The 23,526-nt window shown below is 39.7% G+C and overlaps 1 protein-coding gene across 1 annotated transcript in view; it reads right to left on the reverse strand.

Annotated features, from left to right (window-relative positions):
- Positions 1-4,061: 4,061 nt before the first annotated feature.
- The window catches only part of Rnf150 (ring finger protein 150), a 211,624-nt gene continuing 192,159 nt past the window's right edge, over positions 4,062-23,526 (reverse strand). The window contains exon 7 of the mRNA XM_015484433.2: positions 4,062-5,579. Coding sequence (XP_015339919.2) covers positions 5,461-5,579 — 119 coding nt within the window. The 3' untranslated portion in view covers positions 4,062-5,460. The remainder of the gene's footprint in view (positions 5,580-23,526) is intronic.

Raw genomic sequence — 23,526 nt, forward strand, 5'->3', positions numbered from 1 at the left:
CTCAGGAGACCCTCATACCTACTTCTCAGAATTCACTTATTTTTCAGGCTGTCTTAATTTTCACAATTATGAGGGTTTCAGCTCATGAATATTTAATTCCTTAAGCCCCCCACCCCCACCCTATAAAGCTCAGACCAGCTCTTAGTGCAGGTGATGGGCATTTCCAGCCCTGCTTTGACCAGCTCTTGGCAGTCCCTGCTCCTACCTCCCTGCAGGGTACGGACGGGTCTGGTCCATTGGAGCTTCATCATTAACTGTGCTCATCAGTCCTGGACATGGAACAGCATGGACAGGGGCTTCTGAGACACTGGACACTGCACAAGGAACCAGAGAGACCCCACTTTTTGAGGATCGTCTCTTTGGGACTCTTTGTGAGTTCTAAGTGGCCCTCTGATCACTTATAAAGAGCAGCTGTTGTGCTTCAATTTAAAAAGCATGAGTGGGTCTCAGATGCAGTACAACAATCCTGACCCTAGGGGCACATGGTGAACTAGGAAGGTCGAAAAGTCTAGTGGTGGAAGATCACAGATGTAGACAGCATTCTGGAATTTTCCATCATTTCCTAGGAAACTTTTCTGACAAGAAAATATGAAAAAAGAAAAAAAAGGTAAGGGTTGGCGCTTGAGACAGAATTGATATGAGAAATGAAGGTGAGGCTCCCTGGTTTCAGGAGGAACTTAATTTGCCTCTAAAGTGACCTGGCTTTCCTATCAGAAGTAAGAATCACGGGTATGAGCACACAATAAAAAGAAGAAAAACTCCAGCACGAGTAACAAGTAATCACAATACAAGAGCAACTCTGTGGCCATGGATTGTTTTTTTTTTTTTTTTCTTGCAAGAGAAGAAAATAAGAAAAAATGGAACATGGGAAAAAAGAAAGGAGGAGGAAAGGGAATATGGGAAAAGACAGACAGACAGACACCCTGTGTGTGTTTTGTTGTACAAACACATACACACAGAGAAGGAAAGATAAAGAAGTACAAGTAAGAGAATAGAAAAATGCTCCTGGACATAGCCTTAGTGGCCCAAGTACCACAGAGGGGTGGGTGCTTGCTGCACATGGGAGGGACTCCATACCCCAGATTTTCTGAAAGTGTTTTGATTCTGTGAGATTTCTCTGCATTCAGTCAAGGTGATGCATTCAATGGACAACCACATGCCATTTACTTCCTATGCTCTGTAAAAATGCTTCTGCCCAAACAAAAGTCAGAAATGAGAAAGAATCCTATGTTAGAGTATCTGTCATCATGTTTGGTCCTGAAAGTATGGTAGCCACAGGGATGTCAGGGAAGAAATTGAGATGGCCACTGGGCACTGTGACTTTGAAGATGATCACACCCAGACCCGTGAGCACCCACCCACGTGTTCCACTGGGATGAGGAAGTGCTAACAGCAAAAGAAAACAGCATGAAAACCTCTTATGAAACACAGTCACAGTCACAAGGACTCCCCTGCCATGTGATATCAAATCAGCTCGGAGTCTTTGCTGCTTTTATCTTTCTACCTTCTCCAGACTTTCTACCTGTCCCCTTGGCTGGGTGACTACAGCTGACCTTCCAAGGCTGATCAAACCTTAGTGAACAATCAATACTCAAATGCCATATTTATGATCAGGGCTCAGCTCTTCCAAAAGGACTAGCCACACAAGAAGCAGCAATTCCTAAAGGTGACTCTAAATTATTCTCAGCAAATGCCAAGGTTTTCTTCCCCACAGCCTTGGGGTTATGGGGAATGCTGATGGTGAGAGGAAAACTGGCTGCCGGAGGTGGTCACAAGCCACCAAGCAGAGGCTAATGTCACAAGACCCAAAGATTCTTTCTCAGTAAGGCCACACAAAGTCTTGTATGTAGAGTTACTATGTAATTTTTCACTCTTCCCTCCCAAATACATGAATACTAGCTGGAGCTTTAGGGTGAGGGTACAGACCTTCTGTCAACCACAAAGAAGAACTAGAGGATGAGGAACAGTTGGATGATTTCAGTCTGAAATTCTCTTTGGCTCCTAAGTACCACCTTTTAGCCTAAGGGTTTGTCACAGAAGTGAGGGACAACATTTCTTTCAGCACCAAATCCACATGGTTTGTGTGACTTAAAAACAAAACAAAACAAAAAAACAAAACTGGTCAGAGAAGTGACAGTCAATGATAACAGATATAGTTGATAGAAATTCAAGTAGAAATTTCAAAAAGGGCTGCTGAATCTTTATTCATTACAAAATCTGTGGATCTCTGGGCCTCTCATTAGGCAACTTGGGTGGTATGTGGTTCTCCCTGGAGGTAATTAAGGTTTTTACTTTACTCTTCTTTAAGGGAGGAATACTGGAGGAGCTCTAGACTTATGCTGCCTAATCGGTCACCACTAGACAAGTGGCCATTAGTGCTTGACATTTGTCTAGTCCAAATTGAGATGTTCAGTGAGAGCAAAAGACACAATGGATTTAGAAGACTCAGTACAAAAAAAGAATGGGACATAGTTCCTTGATGTTTTTTACACCAATTACATGTAAACAAAAATACTGAGTCAAGTAAAACATATTATAAAAATGACTTTACCTGTTTTGTTTTACTTCTTGAAATGTGGCTGGTAGAAAATTTAAAGTCATAGACTTTGCACATCTGCAAATATACATACAGATTGCATTACGTGTCATGTACCCTGTTGACCCTCATGTGAGGACCACTGGGTCCCCAGGTCAATCTCTTATTTGGGGGAGAAAGTAAAGAAAGCTACCAGGAAGGATTTTTGTCATTTCTTTTGAAAGACAAATTTTGTGGTTAAAATTTTTTGTTTTTAAATTACCAAGGCCACAGGGAAAGCCCTTCAAAACCTTCTGGTAATTGGAAAAATCTCACAGGCTTGGGGTGTTTGCAGTAGAATCTCTTAGAGGTTGGACCTACAGGCCTTGGATGGGTTTCTGGGTTCCCATATCATCCACTCAGTATTCTGTAGGGGTGGCTGTAGCCAAGAATTGCATATGCAACCAAATTTTGATTTACCTGATCATTGGTAAGAAGATAAAATACTTATCAGAGCTCTATACAGGCCAAGGGCATTTTCTCTCTGGGTATAGAATACAGTAATATTCCTATCGTTGTTGACCTACCCTAATTCCTCTATATTTAAGTTAATACAAAAGTTTTGTGGGCACAGCTTACTGAAAGAAGAACAGGTGATGTAGGTCGAAAAAGAAAAATAAACATCACTGAGATTAGGAATTCCACAGGGAGAATGAGGCTTCAAAGGTATCCAGAGATTGAGAACTATGTGACTAACAATAGTTCCGGAACAAGGCAGAACAAACCAACTTCTACTTGGTTTTAAAACTCGTATCATTTATATCTTTTTCTCAGCCACACAGGAGTACCCAATCTCAAAGACTGTTATTACATGTGACAAGTCACTATGTCTTCCCTAGCTATAAAGCCTGCTGGCTAAAAGACATAGCTACCTGCAAAAAATGGATCCCACTGGCCAAGTGCTCAATGGGATCCGAAAGCTAGAAGGAGCTTTGGGAATTATCCTGCAACACTCTTCACTCAACAGGTGGAGTAGCCAGGGCCTCACAAGGGGGTAGCTGGTCAAGGACTCCTGTCCCCTGAGTTGGCGCTCTCCTCATTTCTTCCTGCCTGTTTTCCCTACCCCTAGAGGCTGGCTTTTATAACAGGAAGTGTTGGGTTAAATAAAATATAGGGACATATGTCTGCCTGAAGGTGGGCATCATTTTCCCTGCTTGCTGCCTACTTAGAAACCACCAGATGGAAAATCATTAAAGGTGGTGGAAAAAGGAGAGCAGGTATTCCTCCATCTGCACTCCACACTGAAGCCGACGTGAGGGTGGACAGCAGGACCACGCTCTGTGGTTCAGTGAGTGGTAGCACAATGAGGTGTAAAAGCTCTCATCAAATATGAAAATACAGCTCAGTGAGAAAAAGCTCTCCTTTGTAGCTAGTCTAAGCAGCAGCATGGACATTGTCAGTTGCTTAGAGATGATAAGGTGGCCCATCTGATTGTCTGGGGACACAGGTCACTGCCTGTCATCTCTGCATTATGGATAGTCTGAATACGTTACAAAATTACCCACTGGAAAAATAGCACATTTTCATCATAGTTACAAAAAAAAAAAGAAGCAAACATTTTAAAAACACAGGTGGATTTTAGAACTCATTGGATACCCCTTTCTTTTCTCCCTTTTATTTGTCTTTCTTAATCAGGATTAGCTTGATTCAGCAAATTCCTATGCAGTACTTTTTTGGTTCAAATGATTTATCAAGTGACACCTCATTCCTTACTTGGTATCTGCACACTCTCAGGGGACCCCTGGGAAGGTTATCTACTGAGGATTCACCTCAATCCTTGCACATGGTCTGGTGAGGTTAACAGAAGGGTATAGGCAGTAAGGTACAGTCTACTGCAGCCCCCCACTGTATTTACCACTGGGCTTAAAGAGGATTGAGTTTTTTCTAAAGCTTCCATCCCCTGCAGAACCCACCTAAGGAGCTGACTACTTGCTCTAACCTTGGGGAAATCAGCACAATGGGTATTTTGGTTTCAATGGAAAGAATGCGTGATCTTGGGTTTTCAATTTAGGTCTGCAGTCTCATAAGCAGCTGCCAAAGATTGGCATTTATACCTTGGAGGGGACTTCTGATTTCAGAATTTCAGCCAAAGACCCTAAACACCTGGGTGTACCTCCATGGAGCCCCTTTCTCATGTGGCCCTTGGCAGAACCCAGAAAGTGGAGGCCACTGTGATGTTCCCTAAAATAGAGAGCAGAGACTTCAGCAGAATTAGAACTTGGTGTTGGGAGTCTCTGGCAGCTGGGATTTTCAAGACCCACTTAAAAGAATTTAGATTCTTAAGAAAGCTGGCCTCCTGCTGTTTTCGGGTGCTGAGGCACTTCTCAAAGCCATGCACAGTTCATGCTGAGAGGTCGAGACCAGAAGTCTCAGGGATGTAATATCAACCAGTCCTAACAGGAACTGGTGCTTCCAAGCCGGACTCTTCATGAGAGCTGGAGTGAATCAAAGGAAACAAACAAACAAACAAAACAAAACACCCGAGTAGATGTAAACTACACACAGTCTTTACAAAGAAATCACCAAAGAAATCAATCTTTGAAAAACAAGGACAATAAGACTTGGAAAAATTGAATTAAAACTAAGAAACCCTAAAGGTTTCCTTTCGTTCTCTACTTTAGGAGCTTTTGAAGTGTACGCCTACAAGGACACGGGAGGGAAGAATCAGCCTTCAACTTCCACACTGTCAATCAAGGACAAAGACTGTCCTGGAGATGCAACAGCATCCTGATTAAGGAGACTTTGGGTATTGCTTTCGTTATCATTCTTGGACGGAGCAGAGCGTCCTGGGGTTGCCGAGTGTCTGAAGGTGTAGTGCCCGGTCCACATATCGGAGCACTCATCCCCTTAGGTCCTACTACCTCCTCTTTTCTATGTTCGCCATTTCAAGATTTCACCTCTTCGCAGTCTTGGTCGGTGGAAAGTTCTACATCAGACAGTCCCACCTCCATTGCCATAATCAAGGAGATGTCAGAGTCGCTGCTTCCAGCCGGCTCCTGCTCACCTACGAGAACAAGCAAAGTCCATGGTGAGCACTGAGCTCTGCCTCCGCATGCTGCTTATGTGAACAGAATTGCTTTAAAAACATTTCTTTGGAGTCCAAGGGGAATAGTGATCATTCCTTAAACACTCGCATCTCACACTACGCCCCCAAATAAATTCTAAATGGGTCAAAAATTTAAATAATGACAGCAACCCAAACTTAGTAAGGTTGGAAGGAAACCAATCATCTGAGCCTATTTCTAAGTAGGAAAATATATATCAACTGCATCTACCAGGGAAAGAAAAGTAATTGAATAATTTGCAAAGGAAAGATCGACAAATGTGCATACATTTTTAAAAATGTTATGAGCATATAAAATAAAATCCAAAGGCATATGTCAGGCTGGTTGGCAACAAATTTCTCAAAGGATTGTATTCTTAATGATACAAAGCTTTAAGTTCATTAGGAAAAGGGTACAACAGAAAAAATACTCAAAGGTTACATTCACAGAAAAGTGTCATATAAATGACAAATAAATCAAAGGTAAAAATGATGAGCTCCTTTTTGCCTATGTAACCTTCACTCTTTAGAAAGATGGTTTTTACATTGATGAGTACGTTCATAGGTACGTTGGTACACTGATATAGAACTGTGGAATTTTCTTTATTATTTGAGGCATATTTGTACATTTTATGCGGTACATTATGGTAACTGAATATGTGTATACAATGTATATTAATCACATCAAGGCAATGAGCATTTCCATCTCTTCAAATATGAATCATTAAATGACTAGAAGAGTCACTTTGAAACATATCATAGATCATTTTAGCCAATATTTATCCTACTGTGGTACAGAAAAATGAGAAGTAATTCCTCCATTCTGCTTTCTGCTGCCCCTTATTGAACTTCTTCCCAATCCCCCTTCTTTCCTGTCCATCTGAGCCTCTAGTAACCACCATTCCATTCCATCCTTCTGCCAGACTGCCTGGTTAGAATTGTGAAATTTAACCTGGAGATTTCATTTCTAGAATGTATTATAAAAAAATAAATGAAGATGCAAAAAATATTCACTTAAGCATTTTTTATAATAGCAAAAAAAGATATCTCAAAATCCAATAACAGAAAATATCTGAACAATCTATGTTACTTCTAAAGGACAATGTTCTTCTTACAACCATTAAAGTGAAGTTTCCAAAGAATTTGCAGTTACATGTGTAAATGCTTAACAGTATTTTCAGTACAACACTGTAGTGTTAAGTGAAAACAGAAGTACTCAAAGCTCTAAACGCAGTAGGGATGATGGAGAACATTCACTAGAAGCAAGGAAACCAAAAATGCTAATGTGAGTTGTCTCTAGTTTGGGTAGTTACATTCATTTTCTTTAAAAATTTATTTTGAAGTCCTACCTCCTAATATTCTGCAATGGACGCATCTCATGCATTCACTCAGACATTTATTGAGTCCCTATGACAAGCTAAAGAAGGTGCTAGATGGTAGGAATGTGAGAGCAAGACAATCCCTGTCTTCAAGGAACCTATTCTCTGGTTGGCAGGCAGACAACTGCAACATGACAATTGCAACATGGTGTGTCAAGCACTCGGATGGAAGACGTACCAGATGCTGCAGGAGCAGGCGAGAGTGCTACATAACCACATGTCTGGTTGAAGAAGGTGTCCCACAGGGTACACTGCCTAAACTGAGTCCCCCAAAATAATCTGCATTTTGGTGGGATGAATAAAATGGAGTAATTTTTTAAGCAATAGTAGTAGCAAGCAGGGATGGCTGGAGGTGACGGGGAGCTCTGGGTATTTAAGTATGTATGACTGGAATGCAGAGTCAAGCTGGGAGTGTGCATGGGGGAGGCTGGCGAGCTGGGCTGCACAGAGGCAGCTTTAAACCCAGAAGGTTTTGTACATTCTGCTGCCCTGCAGAAGAAACATGCAATTAAAAGACCAACAAAAATGTCTAAGTGCTAAAGAATGATGGTAGTTTTAATATGTTTGCTTTGATAACCACTGATATTTTTTTCCATGTTGAGGCCCAGTTAAGGAAAATATATGAGTTTCATGAACGGCAGTGAATTCCTAAGATGCTTTAAAAGCAGACTAATAAAGAGACCTAACAAAGAATTATGGCCTGAAGACTCAGTTTTAGAGAAATGGAGTGTTTCACAGGGGAATACCAACCCAAAGACTAAGCTCTGATATTTTTCCAAGACCCCTAAGTGCACGAAGCTCCCAGGGACATAATAAGATGAACAGTTAGAGTATAACTTTGGAAGCAGCTTTAGCTTCTTAGAGTTAAAGGATTTAGTATTTGAAAGTGGTGGCAGTCTACAAATACATTGAGTCATTTAGAAAAAAGTGAAGCTGTTTGCTTCACAATTCACAACGAAATACTTTCTAGGCCGGACACATGCACTCACAAGCACAGAATAATGAAAACTGGAATCTTTTTTTCTCACATTTTTTATTAGTGCATTATAGTTGTACATAATGATGGGATTTGTTGTTGTATATCTGTACATGCACACAATATAACAATATAATTTGACCAAAAGAAAACTAAAATCTTATTCCTAGAGATAAAAATGAGGACTATACACTGTAGGGAGTTTAATCTTTGTTTCTTCATCTTTTTGTGTATATGCACATTCACACACACACACACACACACACACACACATACTGGGATGGGAATACCAGGGATTGAACTCGGGGGCACTCGACCACTGAGGCACATCCCTAGCCCTATTCTGCATCTTAGTTACAGACAGGGTCTCACTGAGTTGCTTAGCACCTCGTTGTTGCTGAGGCTGATTTGAACTTTCTATCCTCCTGTCTCAGCCTCTGGAGGTGCTGGTATTAAAGGTGGAGCCTCCACACCCAGCCATATATATTTTAATATACAAATCTTTCATCTTTATTCTTTGTCTTCAGAGCCAAATGGTGCTTTCAATCTCCGACCTTTGGGGAATTCCTGGTGCAAATTGGGAGGGTTCTCCTTCCCCACGGCTGCTATCCCAGTAATCTCAGCACACGGTGGCTGGGTGGCCGAGGTGGAGGGCATGCCCTGGGCTGCTCCAGAGCGCGCCTTCCCTCTGCTGCCTGTGAGCAGTGGCCCTGGAGGGGCATGTCACAACCTACACGGCCAGACATAGAGGCTTGCTCCGTTTCTTGGCTCTACTGTGTCATTGGCTGCTCATCCCTTTTGTCCAGTCTCCCAGACTTTGTTATTGTTCTTCATTTCCCTGTCCATGTTGGTCTCTGTCTTAAAAAAATAAAACCCCTTTACGAGGTTTTTGAGAGGTTTCAGCAGAGACTGGAAGTAGTTTTGTGTGTTTTATGCACTTTTTTTATTTAATGTTCTTCTCAAGGGTCATAATGAGAAATATATATATATATATATATATATATATATATATATATATATATATATATAAATACATATATACATATGTATATATTTTGTTCTCAAATATATATAGGTTTCTGGTTCTCAAAAATAGAATTTCAAGCGTATCTATCTATCTATCTATCTCTGTATATATTTATGAGAACTGGGAACCTATCTGAACTCTAGACCATCTTCTACCCAGCCATTAGTAATTACATGTGTTTCTTCATGAAAGTCACTTTTCTCCTATAGGACTGAAATTTAATTGTCTAGAAAAGGAGAATTTGGAACTGTATGTACAGAGTTTTTTCTAGTTGCTGTTTACATATGTGTGTGTTGATGCCATTCTAGTCCAGTGTCTCATATGTGGTGGATTCTTAATAAGTAATTATTGAATAGAATTACTATAAGAAACAAAGTTGTTAAATATTTCTCTTTTTTACAACTTTTCAAGTTGTTATTTTCATTAAAAGTTTTTTTTTTTAAATCAAAACAAAGGCCTGCTTACTGTATTAATGTGTGTAAGTACACATTAACAGGAGAATTTGATAGTTACAGATATAATACAAACTAAAATCTTCTTCTTAAATCTTGAATCTTCATAAAAACGAGGACTGAACTCTGCAGGGAGGGTAGCCTTCATTTCTTCTCTCCTCCCTTGCTATGGTTTGGATCTGGAATGTCCCCAAGGCCCACATGTTAAGGTCTTGGTCCCAAGCTTGGTGCTAGTGGAAGGTGGTGGAAGCTTTAAGAAGTGGGGCCTAGTGGGCAAGGCCTTAGTTCATTTGGGGGGGGCTGCCCTCAAAGTGGATAGTGGGATCTGGGTCTCTTTCTCTCAATTTTACATCAGCCATGAGGTGACTAGGCCATCTCTGCTACACATTGCTGCCGTGACACACTGCGCCATGACAGATCTAAAGCAATGGGGCCAATGGCCATGGACTGAAACCTGCAAAACTGAGCCAAAATAAACATTTCTTCTTCATAAATTGATTTACCTCCAGTATTTACCTATAATAACAGAAAGCCATCTATCACATCTCTCCACCCTCCCCACCCCTTTCTCTCCTCTCCTTCCTCCTCTTCCTTCTCTTTCTCCTCCTTCTCCATGGCTCATCAACCAGTTCAACTTACAAGAAGGCAAACTTTCCAGGTTAACATTAAACTGGAAATCAGCCCAAGAGCTTATTATGATGGAGTGATTTTACGACTTCCATATGGATCTAGTAAAATGGAAACACAGATGAGCAGCTCACTTACAGCAGTTCTATAGACACAGAGCTCATTGCTACGGGCAGTGGCAGCTTCTCACCTTCACTCCTGACTCTGCAGCCACCAGCCTCAGCAGATTTCATGGATTCCTTCTCACCTTGGTGTTTTCTAAATGGGAAGGTGCAAATTGGAAAAAAAAGGGAGGAGGCCATAGGGTTTGCTATAACTATGGGCTGCTAAATTCAAGGTGCTACTTTAGAAATTAAAATTGTCCTGCATAGCTTAAGAAAAAGTGAACTGAAATCAACAAAAAGATAGATTTGCAAAAATATTTGTATGTTGTAAATTGTTCCAACTTCATTCTCTAATTATTTCCCATTTAAAAATCTTCTTTTAAAAATGATTTGAAGACATTTGAAGTTATTCTTTAATATATCCAATGTTTTTCATTGAACTTGGTTTGTTCCATAATTTCTAAAAACAACCTTTTATTCTTTAATCAAGATAGATGCTTTTACTTTGAAGCCACGATAATATGAATGAAAACTCTGTCACTTAAACATTTAGAAGGTTCTCTGTTGGTGGTACTCATTGGAGATTGTCAGTAGCTGTCAACAACACAAATGTTCATTACATTTTTCCTTCTTCCCTGTAAAAACTAATATAAAACTAATGCAAAAATAATATTTGCTTTCATTTAGTACAGCCCTTTGATGTAGGCATTAGTATTCTTATTTCACAGATGAAAAATACTTTTATTCCATTTGATCCAGTAGTGCAGCATCTATTTAATATACCTTCTTCTCTGTTTTTTTTTTCATTGTAAAGACAATGAGAGATTTTTAAACAGGGAGTGATCTGACCTGCTTAATATTTTAAGAGCTCATTTATGCTGCTAAGTGAAAACAGAAAAAACAAATGAACACGGTGGCTTGTTGTGGCAATAGGGCTGGCTGTAAGGGCACAGAATGAAGGATAATTTTGAATGTTAGAAAAGCTATGGGTTGGACAATGGTAGCAACAGAGTAGAAAGTAGAAAATAATTATGTTTCTTGAGTGACACAGGAACCATTTATGGAGCGAGAGAAACTGGAGGAGAACACTTGCTAGAGATAGATCCAGAGTTTAGCTTTGCATGTGCTTGAGTGTAGGATGCTTCTGAGACACAAGGGGAGACGTGGAGGTGGCAGCTAGACAGAGAAGTCTGCAGTTTAGAGGGGAGGCCGTACCATTAACAAATTTGGGAGACTGCAGTACAGAGAAGGTATTTTAAACCATGGACACAGATGATGCTCTCTAGGAAGAGATCGTAGAGTGGGAAGATAACTCTGGTGGGAGGTCTCTCAGGAACCCTAAAACTTACAGCCAAAGTCTCAGACTGGTGCTGTCTGATGTTTTCTTTGACCTTCATAATGTGTTTTTTTTTTTTAAACACGAATTAGTCACCAATATTTAAAAGTCAGGATATTTTAAAATACAAATTTACATTTAATTTATCTTGGAAAAAGGAAGCTGTGGCAACATACACCTGATTGCCAGATGGCAGCTGAATGACTGCTGCTCTATGGAGGCCGAGGCATGTGCGTCTGGATTGCCACCACCATCAACAGCCCACGGCATTGGTTCACACATTACTTGCCTGGCCTGTGTAGATACGTTGGAAATCTCACATATATCGGGACGGCAGAGGAGAGTGGAGGAGGTAAACTCCAGGAAGACTGGCAGGGATCAGGGTGGTAAGAGAAAAAGAAGAAAAGTATTGTGTCATTTTATTTTCTTCTTTTATCTTAAACATATGCCTTTTAATTTTTACCTCCTTCATAGGTTAAATTCATATGCAAGGAAATGAGATCCTGGGCTAATGAGTTAGCTGGGGTGGCCTTAAAGACTGATCCCAAGTCATCTCATTTCAGTCTCAAATCTCTTTATCACCATGTTTTGGAACATTTGATTAGATGGAGCAGGAAATTCTCTATTTAAAATGAAACTTCATGACGTATTTGTTGACCTGTAGCTACTGCTTTAATAGATTTCCACATTTGTTTCTGAGTAAAATCTATCAATAGCCTTACTCTGGTCAACCAAAAAATCCTTCGTGGTGGGATTTATTAATTCCACTTTAGTCCACACATTATCAAGGTATTTGGTTTATTGAAATCTTTCCTCCTGAATACATAAAATGTTGCCTAAGGAGTCACAGGTTTCCTTTTGTGAAATAGGCTGAAGCTCTGGTTCTACTGGGGGTTGTTTTAATTCTCTGCTAACAGAAACCCAAGTAACTGTTAAAGTTCTGTCCAACTGAGAATCTAAGATCCAAAGAGCTTCCCTGTGCAGGACTGGTATTATGGTTTGAATGTCCTCTCCAAAACTCACGTGGAGGTGCTGGGGTCATAGTCCAGTGGTAGAGAACTTGCCTAGCATGTGTAAGGCACTGTGTTCGATTCTCAGCACCACATATAAATATTCATTGACAACTAAAAATCAAACAAACAAACAAAAAAACATGTTGAAATTGAATTCAGTGTTGAGAGGCAGGACCTTTGATTAGGCCACGAGGGCTCTGCCCTGGTCAATCGATTAATGCCATTATTATGGGAGCAGGTTCCTCATAAAAAGGGCAAGTTCAGTTCAATTTTCTCTGTGTCATGGGAAAGCTCCTTGGCGTTCCAATGCCATCTTAATAAGATGCAGCAAGAAGAAAGTCCTTGACAGATGTGTCCCTCCAGTCGTGGGCTTCCCAGGCTCCAGATCTGAGGCTAAAGACGTTTCTAGTATGATTTTCTCAGCCTGTGACACTGTGTTATAGTAGCAGAAACAGACTAAGACAGTTGGGCATATCTGGTTTGTCTCTCCCAGCTCCCTGGTTCAGGCAGTTTCAAAGACCTACCATGTTCTTCCCTAAATAAGAGGCCCTTGGTATAAGTGTTTGTAGAATTAAAACTGAATTGAAGTTGCCCTCTGATTGTGCAGGGCTTGATTATTATTATTATTATTTTAGAATTTAACCTGTATTTATTTGTTTTTGTTTGTTTTCATGTGGTGCTGAGGATGGAACCCAGGGCCTCACCGGTCCTAGGCAAGCACTCTGTCACTGAGAGCCATAACCCCAGCCCAGGCCTGATTTTTTTAAAACTGCTTTTATTGTACTTTTAAAAATAGCTAGTAACAATTTTAATAGTTACTGAGTTTCTGAGTACTTAGTACATGCCAGGACCATGATATACACTTCAATACACTACAATCAAAATTGATTCTCTAATTTAATATTCATAATTAACCATGTCCGGGGAAAGTATGACTATTTCTATTTTCAGAGAGAAAATCCAAACTGAACAAGGTTAAAAATTCCCCAGGTTACCTGGCAGTTAAAGTTGGAGCCAAAATTCATACCCACCTCTGACTGACTCCAGAGTCTACAAATGTGACAATTTAGATTATTCTAAACTGTATTTGAATTATGATTCTTAACCTAGAGATTAGTGGGGCATCCGGGCATTTAAAATCATACAAACACTTTTGTGGCTACATACATATAGGCATTTTTCTGGTGTCTTTCTCCAGATTTTCAAAGAGCCCCAAAAGGGTTTGGAGTGAAGAGAAGAATATGCTTGCTTGGACAACTGAACTGTAAGCAGCAGACCACCTGGGTCTATTTATTTTTTAAAATGCATATTTTGGTTTACATTTCACTGGCTAGGTGTACCATGAACTTGACATAATAGTCATCACATTGTCACATGAAGTCACTCTTTTTGTACTTGTTTCTTCATGGTGACTGTTCAAAGCTATAGCAGAGAATTATCCTTCCCAGGATGAGGTTTAACCTTTACTGTGCTGCCTGGCTTATGAAAGAAGCATAGAGTAATTGCAGATTGGAATAAGTTCTTCTCTGTTAGGAATTCACAAATACTGCCCTGGGAATAAGTGAGTGTTCTCTGTTTTGAGAGAAAAATAATACCGTGGTGACTGGATGCTCCAGAAGGTTTGGTGTGTGTTCATCCTGGAAGCTGCTCAATATCCCACCAAAGCTTATTGTCCTTCATGCACTTGAAAAGTAAGGTTTCAAAGAAAAAAAAAAACAGCATCTTTCTGTCCACTGCAACTGATGTTGATCTTCTTGAAAATAGGACATCATTTCCAATCAACGCCGCATTATATAAGAGCACTTGAGAGGAGACACTTTCAGCCAGGCTGGCTGAACTGTAACCTTGCAATCTTTCCATCTCATCTCAGGAGGTGGGGCTGCCTGATTCAGGCTGGAGCAGTGCCTGTACATTCTCTGTCTTCATCTTACTAGAAAAGTTAATTAGACTTTAACTGCAGCATATTTTCAATAAGAAAATGTGTTCCTTGCTTGCTTTGGCTTAATGAGAATTTCTGAGAAGATAAACTACTTTCAATTTGGTTTAAATTTTCCTATTGATGAGTAACCTCTGCTGGGAGAACAACAGGCCTGGGGGCTGCTTTCCCTTCTGATATGAACAGTCATGGCGGGAATGCACCGGCTCCTTCCTGAGTGCCAGCCCCTGTGCTCTGTGATGATAGAGACTAGGTCTTGCAACAACTCTCTGAAGGAGGTATGCAATTACCCCATGGGTGCTTGCCTCACATGTTATGTGTGAAGCCAACTTGTCCAAAGTGGAACATATAGAAAGTGGCAGGAGCAGGATCTCAACCCGAGCCAACACTACTGACATCTGTTCTGATCTGGAATAGCCCAACTGCCAGATTTCTCTTTAGCCAAACCATTCTCACAAACAAATGCTAGGCTGCCTTTGGGAACCATGCATTCCTGGCTTATGGTACAAATTCGTTCACTTGGCCAAGGGATTCCTAGAATTGTTTAGACATAACTGGCCATTTTGCCTTTGAAATTCCTGCTCCATAACTGCAAATACACACACCCAATGAGCCCACATCAGGAATATGCTTTCCTACCTTTCATATGGGGAGGTTTAAAGCATTGTTTTTGTTTGGGCTTGGTGAAGGAGAATTCCCTTGAAGCCATGTATTAAATCAGATCACATAGTTAAGATTTCACGTTGCTTTGATCTTTTCCCCACTGGTTTTCTTTTTCTGCGACACTTCACCCAGCAGGAGAAAGATTTTCTGCAATTGCTCACACTCTTTACTGATTTTCTTGGCAGTTCATTCATTGATTCATTCCCTACTCCATGCCAAAAGAAGAGGAAATGTGATTTCTGCATTAGTTTTACATTCAATTTTACAGGGCAGGAAGCAAAATATAGTGAACATTTATGTTGTCAGTAGCTACTTCAAACCCCCCCATTTGTATCACCTGTAGACAACTTTCTAAGGCATTAAGCATGGTATGTGACAGACGGGAGACTCTTGCACAGAAGACTGGAATGCAAAGGGAAAGAGATATAAACACATAGGCAGAGATCATGCAGATTTATCCACTTTTATAACTATATAAAATTATCTGTAGATCTCATTTGTTCAACCATCCATTTCTTTAATTCCCCATTTATTCAACTGGTATTTATTGAACACTACTAGGCACAAGGCACTGTTGAGCAGACATACATCTATGTAAATTTAATACATGGTAACATATCATAAAGAAGGTATAAATAAAATGTGAAGGTGAGAGAAGTTTCACCTCCAACTGGGTAATCAAGAGAATTCATGAAGTGGGTTATGTGTAGACCAACAGCGAGGATCTGATTAGCACTAGTAAGTAAGGTGATAAGGCAAAATGGCATTCCTTTCAGGAGAACCAGCATGTAGGAGTCATCAGAGCCAATTTTCAGGGCATATGGATCATTTCAATTGGCTGTAGCTTACATTGCGAAGACTGATAAGCTATGGGCCAGATGTAGCCCAGATGTCCAGGTACTTTGCCCCCTTTCTGTCCTGTGTTCTCTTCTGTTTCACTGGGGACTAGAAGGCTACATTTTCCAGACTCCCTGGCCAGCTTTCTCATAGTTTCTGCCAAGGAAATTAGAAGGCAGAAGGAACAGGGAAGCTATTTTACTTCCAGTTCAGGCAGGTCACTGTGACTCCAGAATCAGAGGGAGGAGGATCTGGGTTCCTACTCTAAGGCAGGGCTGGCGATTTCCTGAGCAGAAGCAACAGCAGCTCCAGCAACATCAGAATGGTGGGTAAAGGATACTGAGCTCTGGGCAACATCCTCTCCTCCTCCATTCTTCCAAAGGTGTTTATTTTTTCTAAGTTGGAAATTTCAAATCTCTATAATTGTGTAAGTCAATTATATTGAAGCACAATTTAACTGCAATAAGTCACACCTATTTAGGTGCATGCTTTGGTGAACTTTGATGGAAGCAGCAAGTGTATATACTTGTGCAACCACATTAATGTCCTGATTTCTTTTTGAAAAAATTTTGAACATTTCTATTTCTTCCAAGAGTTTTCTCAGGCCACTCTCTTTCTCCTTGGTCTCAGGTAACATTTGATATGTTTTTTTTAAAAAATAAATCTTTATCAGGATTTTTCAGTAGTATGATTGACATTTGGGGCTGGATAATTCTTTGTTGTAGGGCATGTCCTGGGAATTGTAGGGTGTCTCCTCAGTGGTGACAACCAAAATCATCTTCATAGACTTGCCTGGGAGGCAAACTCACTCTTCCCCACCCGGTGGAGAACCATGGATCTAGATTAAAGTATTTTCTAGAACTTTAATATGCTATAGCACATGGCAGGATTCATTTCATTTTTAGGACTAAATAATTTGAAAATGGATATATATACCACATTTTCTCTATCCATTCACCCATCAACAGACATTTAAGTGGCTTCCACCTCTTGGCTAATATGAATAATGCTTCCATGAGTATCAGTGAACACATGGCATTTCTTTGAGAACATGATTTCAATTTTTTTGGATATATACCCAGAAGTGGGATTACTATATGGAAATTACTATATTAATTTTCCAATTAATTTTTTTGAGCAATCTCCATATTTTTTCCCCCACAGTAGCTGTACCATTTAACATTTCCACCAACAGTGTACAAGGATTCCAATTTCTCTACATCCTAACCAATATTAATTACCTTTCTGTTTTTTTTTTAAACAATGGTCATCCTAACAGGTATGAGGAGATATTTCATTGTGGTTCTGATCTGCATAATGATCAATCTTGGGCATCTGTTTATATGCCTGTTGACTATTTGCATATTTACTGTCTATTCCACATGGTCATGGTGTATAATATTTTAATGTATGGCTAAATTTGATTTAATAGTATTTTGTTGGGGATTTTTGACTGAATATTTATCAAGGGGATTGATCTTAGTATTCTTTTCTTGCAGTATCTTTGGCTTTGGTATCAGGGTAATGCTGGCCTCATAAAATTGGTTTGGAAGTGTACTTTCCTCTTGTATTGTTTGGAAGACTTTGAAAACAACAGGCATTAATCTTAAAATGCTTGGTAGAATTCCCTAGCAAAGCCATATGGTCCTGGGTTTTTCTTTGTTGGGAGACTTTTGATTACTGATTCAATCTTCTTACTAGCCATAGATCTGTTCATGTCTCCTAATTCTTCATGATTTTATCTCTTTAGGTTGCATGTGTATATGAATTTATCCATTTCTTCTAGGTTATCAAATTCATTGGTATAGTCTTTTCTAATATATTTTTTTAAAAAAATTTCTGTGATTAACTAGTTATTATGTTTCCCATCTAATTTACAACTTCAGTTATTTGAGTCTTTTCTCTTTTTAGTCTAGCTAATGCTTTGTCAATGTAGTGGATCTATAATAATAATCAGAATTTTTGTAGATTTGTTTCTTTTGTTCTCCCATCCTCTACTGCACTTATTTCTGCCTTAATCTTTGTTATGTTTTATGGTTTGGATATGAGGTGTCTCCCAGAAGCTCCTGTTAATGTAGGAATATTCAGAGGTGAAATGATTAGATTATGAGAACTGTAACCAAAATAGTCCATCCTAGTTTGAACACTGACGGGTGGTAGTGGGGGCAGGTGGGGTGTGACTGGAGGGAGTGGGTCACTGGGGGCATGCTCTGGAAAAATGCATCTTCCCTGTGGTCCCTTACCCCCACCACTCTCTGCTTTCTGACCCCACCTTGAGCTAAAGGGATAGTGAGACACAGACTCTCTTCTTTCCTTGCCACCATGAGGTGAATAATTTTGATTCACCACATGCTCACAGGATGTACTGCCTCTATCTGATGTTTCTTTTTTTTTTTGAAAGTAAATTACTGAATTCATACAAATATTATATGAATATTTTTTCAATTCAATTCTTTTTTTTTTGGTGGTGGGGAGACACCAGGGACTGAACTCAGGGCACTCTTCCACTGAGCCACATCCTCAGCCCTATTTTGTATTTTATTTAGAGACAGGGTCTCACTGAGTTGCTTAGCACCTTGTTTTTGCCGAGGCTGGCTTTGAACTTGCGATCTTCCTACCTCAGGCTTACAAGCCGCTGGGATTACAGGTGTGTGCCATCCACCCGGCTCTCCCTTCAATTCTGTACACGTTTACTTTGCATATATGTGTATTCTCATGTTAGTGAATATACAATTACTACGCCTTCCTGGAGAATTGAATCTTTTATCATATAGTGACTATTTATTGTCTCACCTGATAATTCTTGACTTAAAGTTGATATGTTTGGATACCCTGATGTCTGTTTAGCAAGCATTGGCATGGAATATCTTTTTTCCCCCTTTCTGTTTAACTCAAATGTGTCCTAAGTCCAAAATGAATCTTTTGCAGCCTGCACGTAGTTGGATTTTGTTTTTTATTCATTAAGTCTTTTGACTGGAGGTTTAATCCATTTTCATTTAAAATGATTACTCCAATGGAAACTCTATTTTCCATCATATTATTTTCTGTTATAACTACTTTATCTCTCTCTTCTTCTTTTGATTTTTACATTTTATTTGTAGTGACTTACTTTGATTCCTTTCTCATGTTCTTCTGCTACCTCTATAGGTATTGTCTTTTGTATTCTAGGGTTTATATAAAACATGTTATAGCTACAAGAATCTTCTTTAAACTGATAACTTCAACCACAATATAAGAACGCTAATCTTTTACATGTATTACATGCTTTAAGTTACTGGTGTTACAAATCATATCTTTTTTTGGGGGTGGGAGAGGACTGGAGATTATATCCAGAAGTGCTTTACCACTGAGATACATTCCCAGCCCTTTTTTAATTTTGTATTTTGAGATACGGTCTAAGTTGCTTAGGGCCTTGCTAAATTGCTGAGGCTGGCCTTGAATTTGTGATCCTCTTGCCCCAGGCTTCTCAGTTGTTAAGATTATAGGCAAGTGCCATAAGCACTGGGCACAAATTATATTCTTCTATATTATGTATCCATTAACATTTTTATCTTTCATCTTTTAGATTCTATATTAAAATAATTTATTGTAGTATTATAGAAGTCTCTATTTGTCTATGTATTTATTTTAGCCAGAGAGCTTGATGCTTTCATATGCTTATGTTGTTATCTAATATTCTTTTGTTTCAACTAAAATGAATTCCTTGGCATTTCTTATAAGACAGACCTATAATGATGATGAATTCCTTTAGCTTTTTTAAAAAAATAATTTGGGAAGTCTTCAATTTTGTTGGATAGTTTTGCAGGATACAGTATTGTTGATTAGCGGTCTTTTTTTTCTTTTAGTACTTTGAACATATCATTCCACTTCCTTGTGCCCTTTAAGGTTTCTGCTGAGAGTTGGTAATAATCTGAGAGCTCCCTTGTATGTGAAGGGTCATTTTTCTCTTTCTGCTTTTAATATTTCCCTTTGTCTTTGACTTCTAACAATTTGATTTATAATGTGTCTTGTGAGCCTCTTTGGAGTCATCACATTTAGAGTCCATTGAGTTTCTTGGATTTTAACATACATTTCTTTCTTTAGATTTCAGCCGTTTTCAACTTCAAATAAGTTCTCTGTTTCACCTCCATCCAGAACTCCCACTTGATGGTGTCCCATAAATCCTTTGAGTTTTCTTTAGTTTTTCTTCATTCTTTTATCTTTTGTCTTCTCTGACTCAATTTCAAGTGAACTGTCCCTTAAGTTCACTAATTGTTTCTCCTTCTGCTTACTCATGCCTGCTCTAGTAAAATTTTGAATTCAAATATTATATTTTTCGATTACAGAGTTGTTTGGTTCTTCGCATCTTCTCTTTGTTGATACTCCTATGTTATTCAGGTATCATTTTCCTGATTTTGTTTAGGTATCTGTATGTTCTCTCCTTTGATTAACTGAACATCTTTAGGACCATTACTTTGAATTCTTTGTTTGAAAATTCATGTATCTTCATTTCTTTAGGGTTGGTTTCTGGAGAGTTCATTTGTTCCTATAACCAGAACATGTTTCCTTATTTCTTTGAATGCCTGTTAAGTACTATTGGGACTTCAACCTTTGAAATATGAGCGGTCTGGGCTAGTCTTTGCAGACTGGTCTCATACAGGTACAGATAGTTGCCAATCTGTTTAGCTACAAATTCTGGTGATTTCTAACCTTTCTATGAGGTGTGTCCTTTCTGGGCTTGTGCATGTAACATAATGAAGAGGTTTACCAGTTTTGCTCAGGAGCTCCCCCTGGTGTCTGCATCACTATGGCTTTTCTGGGTGCTGTAGAAACTATACTAACAGAGCCCCACCGGCTGCCGGCGAGTGTTCAGTGTTCAGTGTTCATTTTTGAGACTATGGTGCTCAACCAAGTCTGGTTAATTACCGCTTATTAGTCGCTCCCAACCTCTCCCTGTTCCTGTCTACCCTTAGATTCAGGCAAGATAGAAACCAGTTCCACAGACAGTTCCCCAAGAGTCCAAAAAATTGAACACACTGTTTTTTTTTTTCTCTGCCCAGAAAGAAGTTTTGATTTAAGAGTTTTCTCCAATGGCTCCCTGCTTTGTAAAAACTAAAAGTTTTACAGTGTTAGTTTTTACATTGAAATGTATGGCCTATTTCAGGTTAATTTTTAGGTATGGTGCAAGGTAGGGGCTGATTTCCTTATTTATTTATTTTTACCAACTTTCACTTTGTTGATCTCCATTGTCTTCATTGGTCTTACTTGATATAGGCAATGGGATTAGAAAGGTTCTACTCAGACTGTGGAGGGATTTGAATGCCAGGCTGCACTTTCAGAACTTTATTTAACTTATATGGATGACATTATGCTGGTTCTCAAGAAGTGTTTATTTATGTAAAGTGCTGAAAAATGAACTTCCTTATCAGTGAAGTACTGGCAATGATATTTTTTTTTTGTGGTCTGAAATGAGATTTTGTAAATATACACCGCACACAGAGTACTGCCCATTACGTCTGGCCTATGCTGTGCACATATGTATCTAGTATTGCATCTGATAGGGACTGAGACCTGCTTTATGTTTTCCCTGTTCTGACTTCTGGCTGCCTTCTTTTCCTGCTGGTGTGCTGTGGACCAGGGACGCCTTTCCTTTTTCTGGCCACTATCCCACTGTTTCCGTAATGTTCTATTTCTTTGGTGTTGTTGGATGTGGGTCAATGCATCAACATCTCATAAAGAGATCATTTGTCATGTGACAGCCTTATCCCTATCGCTTTTACAAGTGTCACCCTGTTACAAGATAGTGTAGCAGGAGAGTCAGAAGAAACTAGAGAACAGAGCTCTGATGGAAACACAAGGTCTAGTTTAAAGGTCAAGTTGCAGAACGTAGCAAAGAAAGGAATCCTGTGCATTGCTCTGGGAGGAGCTGGGAGGAGAGGACAGAGGTGAGTACGTACTTTCTTAGACAAGCACTTTCTTTTCTTTTAAAAAAAATTTTTTTTGTAGTTGTACATGGACAGCATGCCTTTACTTTATTTGCTTATTTTTTTGTATGTGGTGCTAAGGATCGAACCCAGTGCCTCACGCATGCTAGGCAAGCACTCTGCCACTGAGCCCAACCCCAGCCCCTTAGACAAGCATTCTCAAAGAGAAAGAAATGTTTTCAATAGAGAAATCTGTGAAATATACAGTCTCCAGGAAGTCCATAAACAAATTATAAGGCTGATAGCTCAGCGCTAAACTGGAGATCAACATGAGCACATTTGGCTTTTCATAAACAGGCATCATTTTACATCAACCTGTTCAGCTACCAAAGTCTATTTAGGGTTTTGAATATAGCTGTCATTTCTCACCATTTTGACCATCTGCTTCCTCCAGAAAGCATGCTGAAAAGCCTGTTTCAAGAGTTTTAAGGCTGCAGGTCATTTATTTAGAGGAATCCCTGGTTGCCTTCCCCTCCTTCAATAAATACTGTGTGATTCTCCTTTGGTTGGTTTGAAAGCAGGTCACACCTAGTGTACTGGGGGATGCAATGGGACGAAGGTCTTGGAGAAGGAGTGTGAACAAGTTCTCAAAAGCTGATAGACTCAAGTCTTCATTACAGAAATGAGGTCTGAGGTTTTGCCCTAGTGCACGGGTTGATGTTCCAACAATAAGCGACTGAAATTCACTGAGGTGGATGTGTTTACATGCCTTCCTGGAAAACCTAATGGATAATAACTAAAACATACAATGTAGGAGCAATGGTCCAGTCATGCATGACATAACATAACTTGACCCATTCTTCCAGCTCCAAGACTGTAACTTCCAGCTCTTTGTGTTTAGAAGCAAATATGGAATGTATAATCGACGTTTGTCCTCTAGCTGGAGCTGTGGGCTATGTGGTTGGTCACGGCTGGCCTGCCCACCAAGAGTGAGGAGGTAGACAAGGGACCCACCATTTTACGGGGGCCCAAGGTCCAGCTTTACCACGTCAGGGTCAAGGTGAGGCCTTCTCAGTCCCTAAACGACTCTTTTAACTTAAGATTTTCATAACTGAATATTTTCCCTTCTGGTGCACCTTTTCAAACCCTTTCAAACTGCCTTCTGTGGGAAGGTTTGATACCTGTGTTCTTGCCCCTCTTGTCCTTGGAAATCACTGCTACCTTTTCTGAATCCCCACGTGTCAGGAAGACTCTATTAAACTTAAGCATTGGCATTTAAAACAAAAAAGATTAACTTTTGGTTGTTCTCCAGATGTAAAACTACGTCAGCACGTTATGGGATGTTTTCCCAGACACATTCCTCTCTCACTCCAATGACTGGTTCAAAAGAGCAATCCCTTAAATACTTCGTCTGAATTTGGTACATCTTTAAAAATCTCATGGTACTCTGAAGCAGACTTTTTTAAAGGGAGGAGCTAGATATTACAAGTGCTTCAAAGTGCAGTGGACAGAGGGTAGAGTGAGTGACAATGACATGTCTCTCTTAATATTGCAGCTGCTCACTGACATTCAGGCCATTGTTCAACGTCACTTCCTTGGGCAGGACCTTCTTGGATGTCTGACCTAACAGCCCCTGGTGACCCTCTAGCCCCTTA

Source organism: Marmota marmota, unplaced genomic scaffold, assembly GCF_001458135.2.
Source record: "Marmota marmota marmota unplaced genomic scaffold, marMar, whole genome shotgun sequence".
In the NCBI taxonomy this organism is placed as follows: domain Eukaryota; kingdom Metazoa; phylum Chordata; class Mammalia; order Rodentia; family Sciuridae; genus Marmota; species Marmota marmota.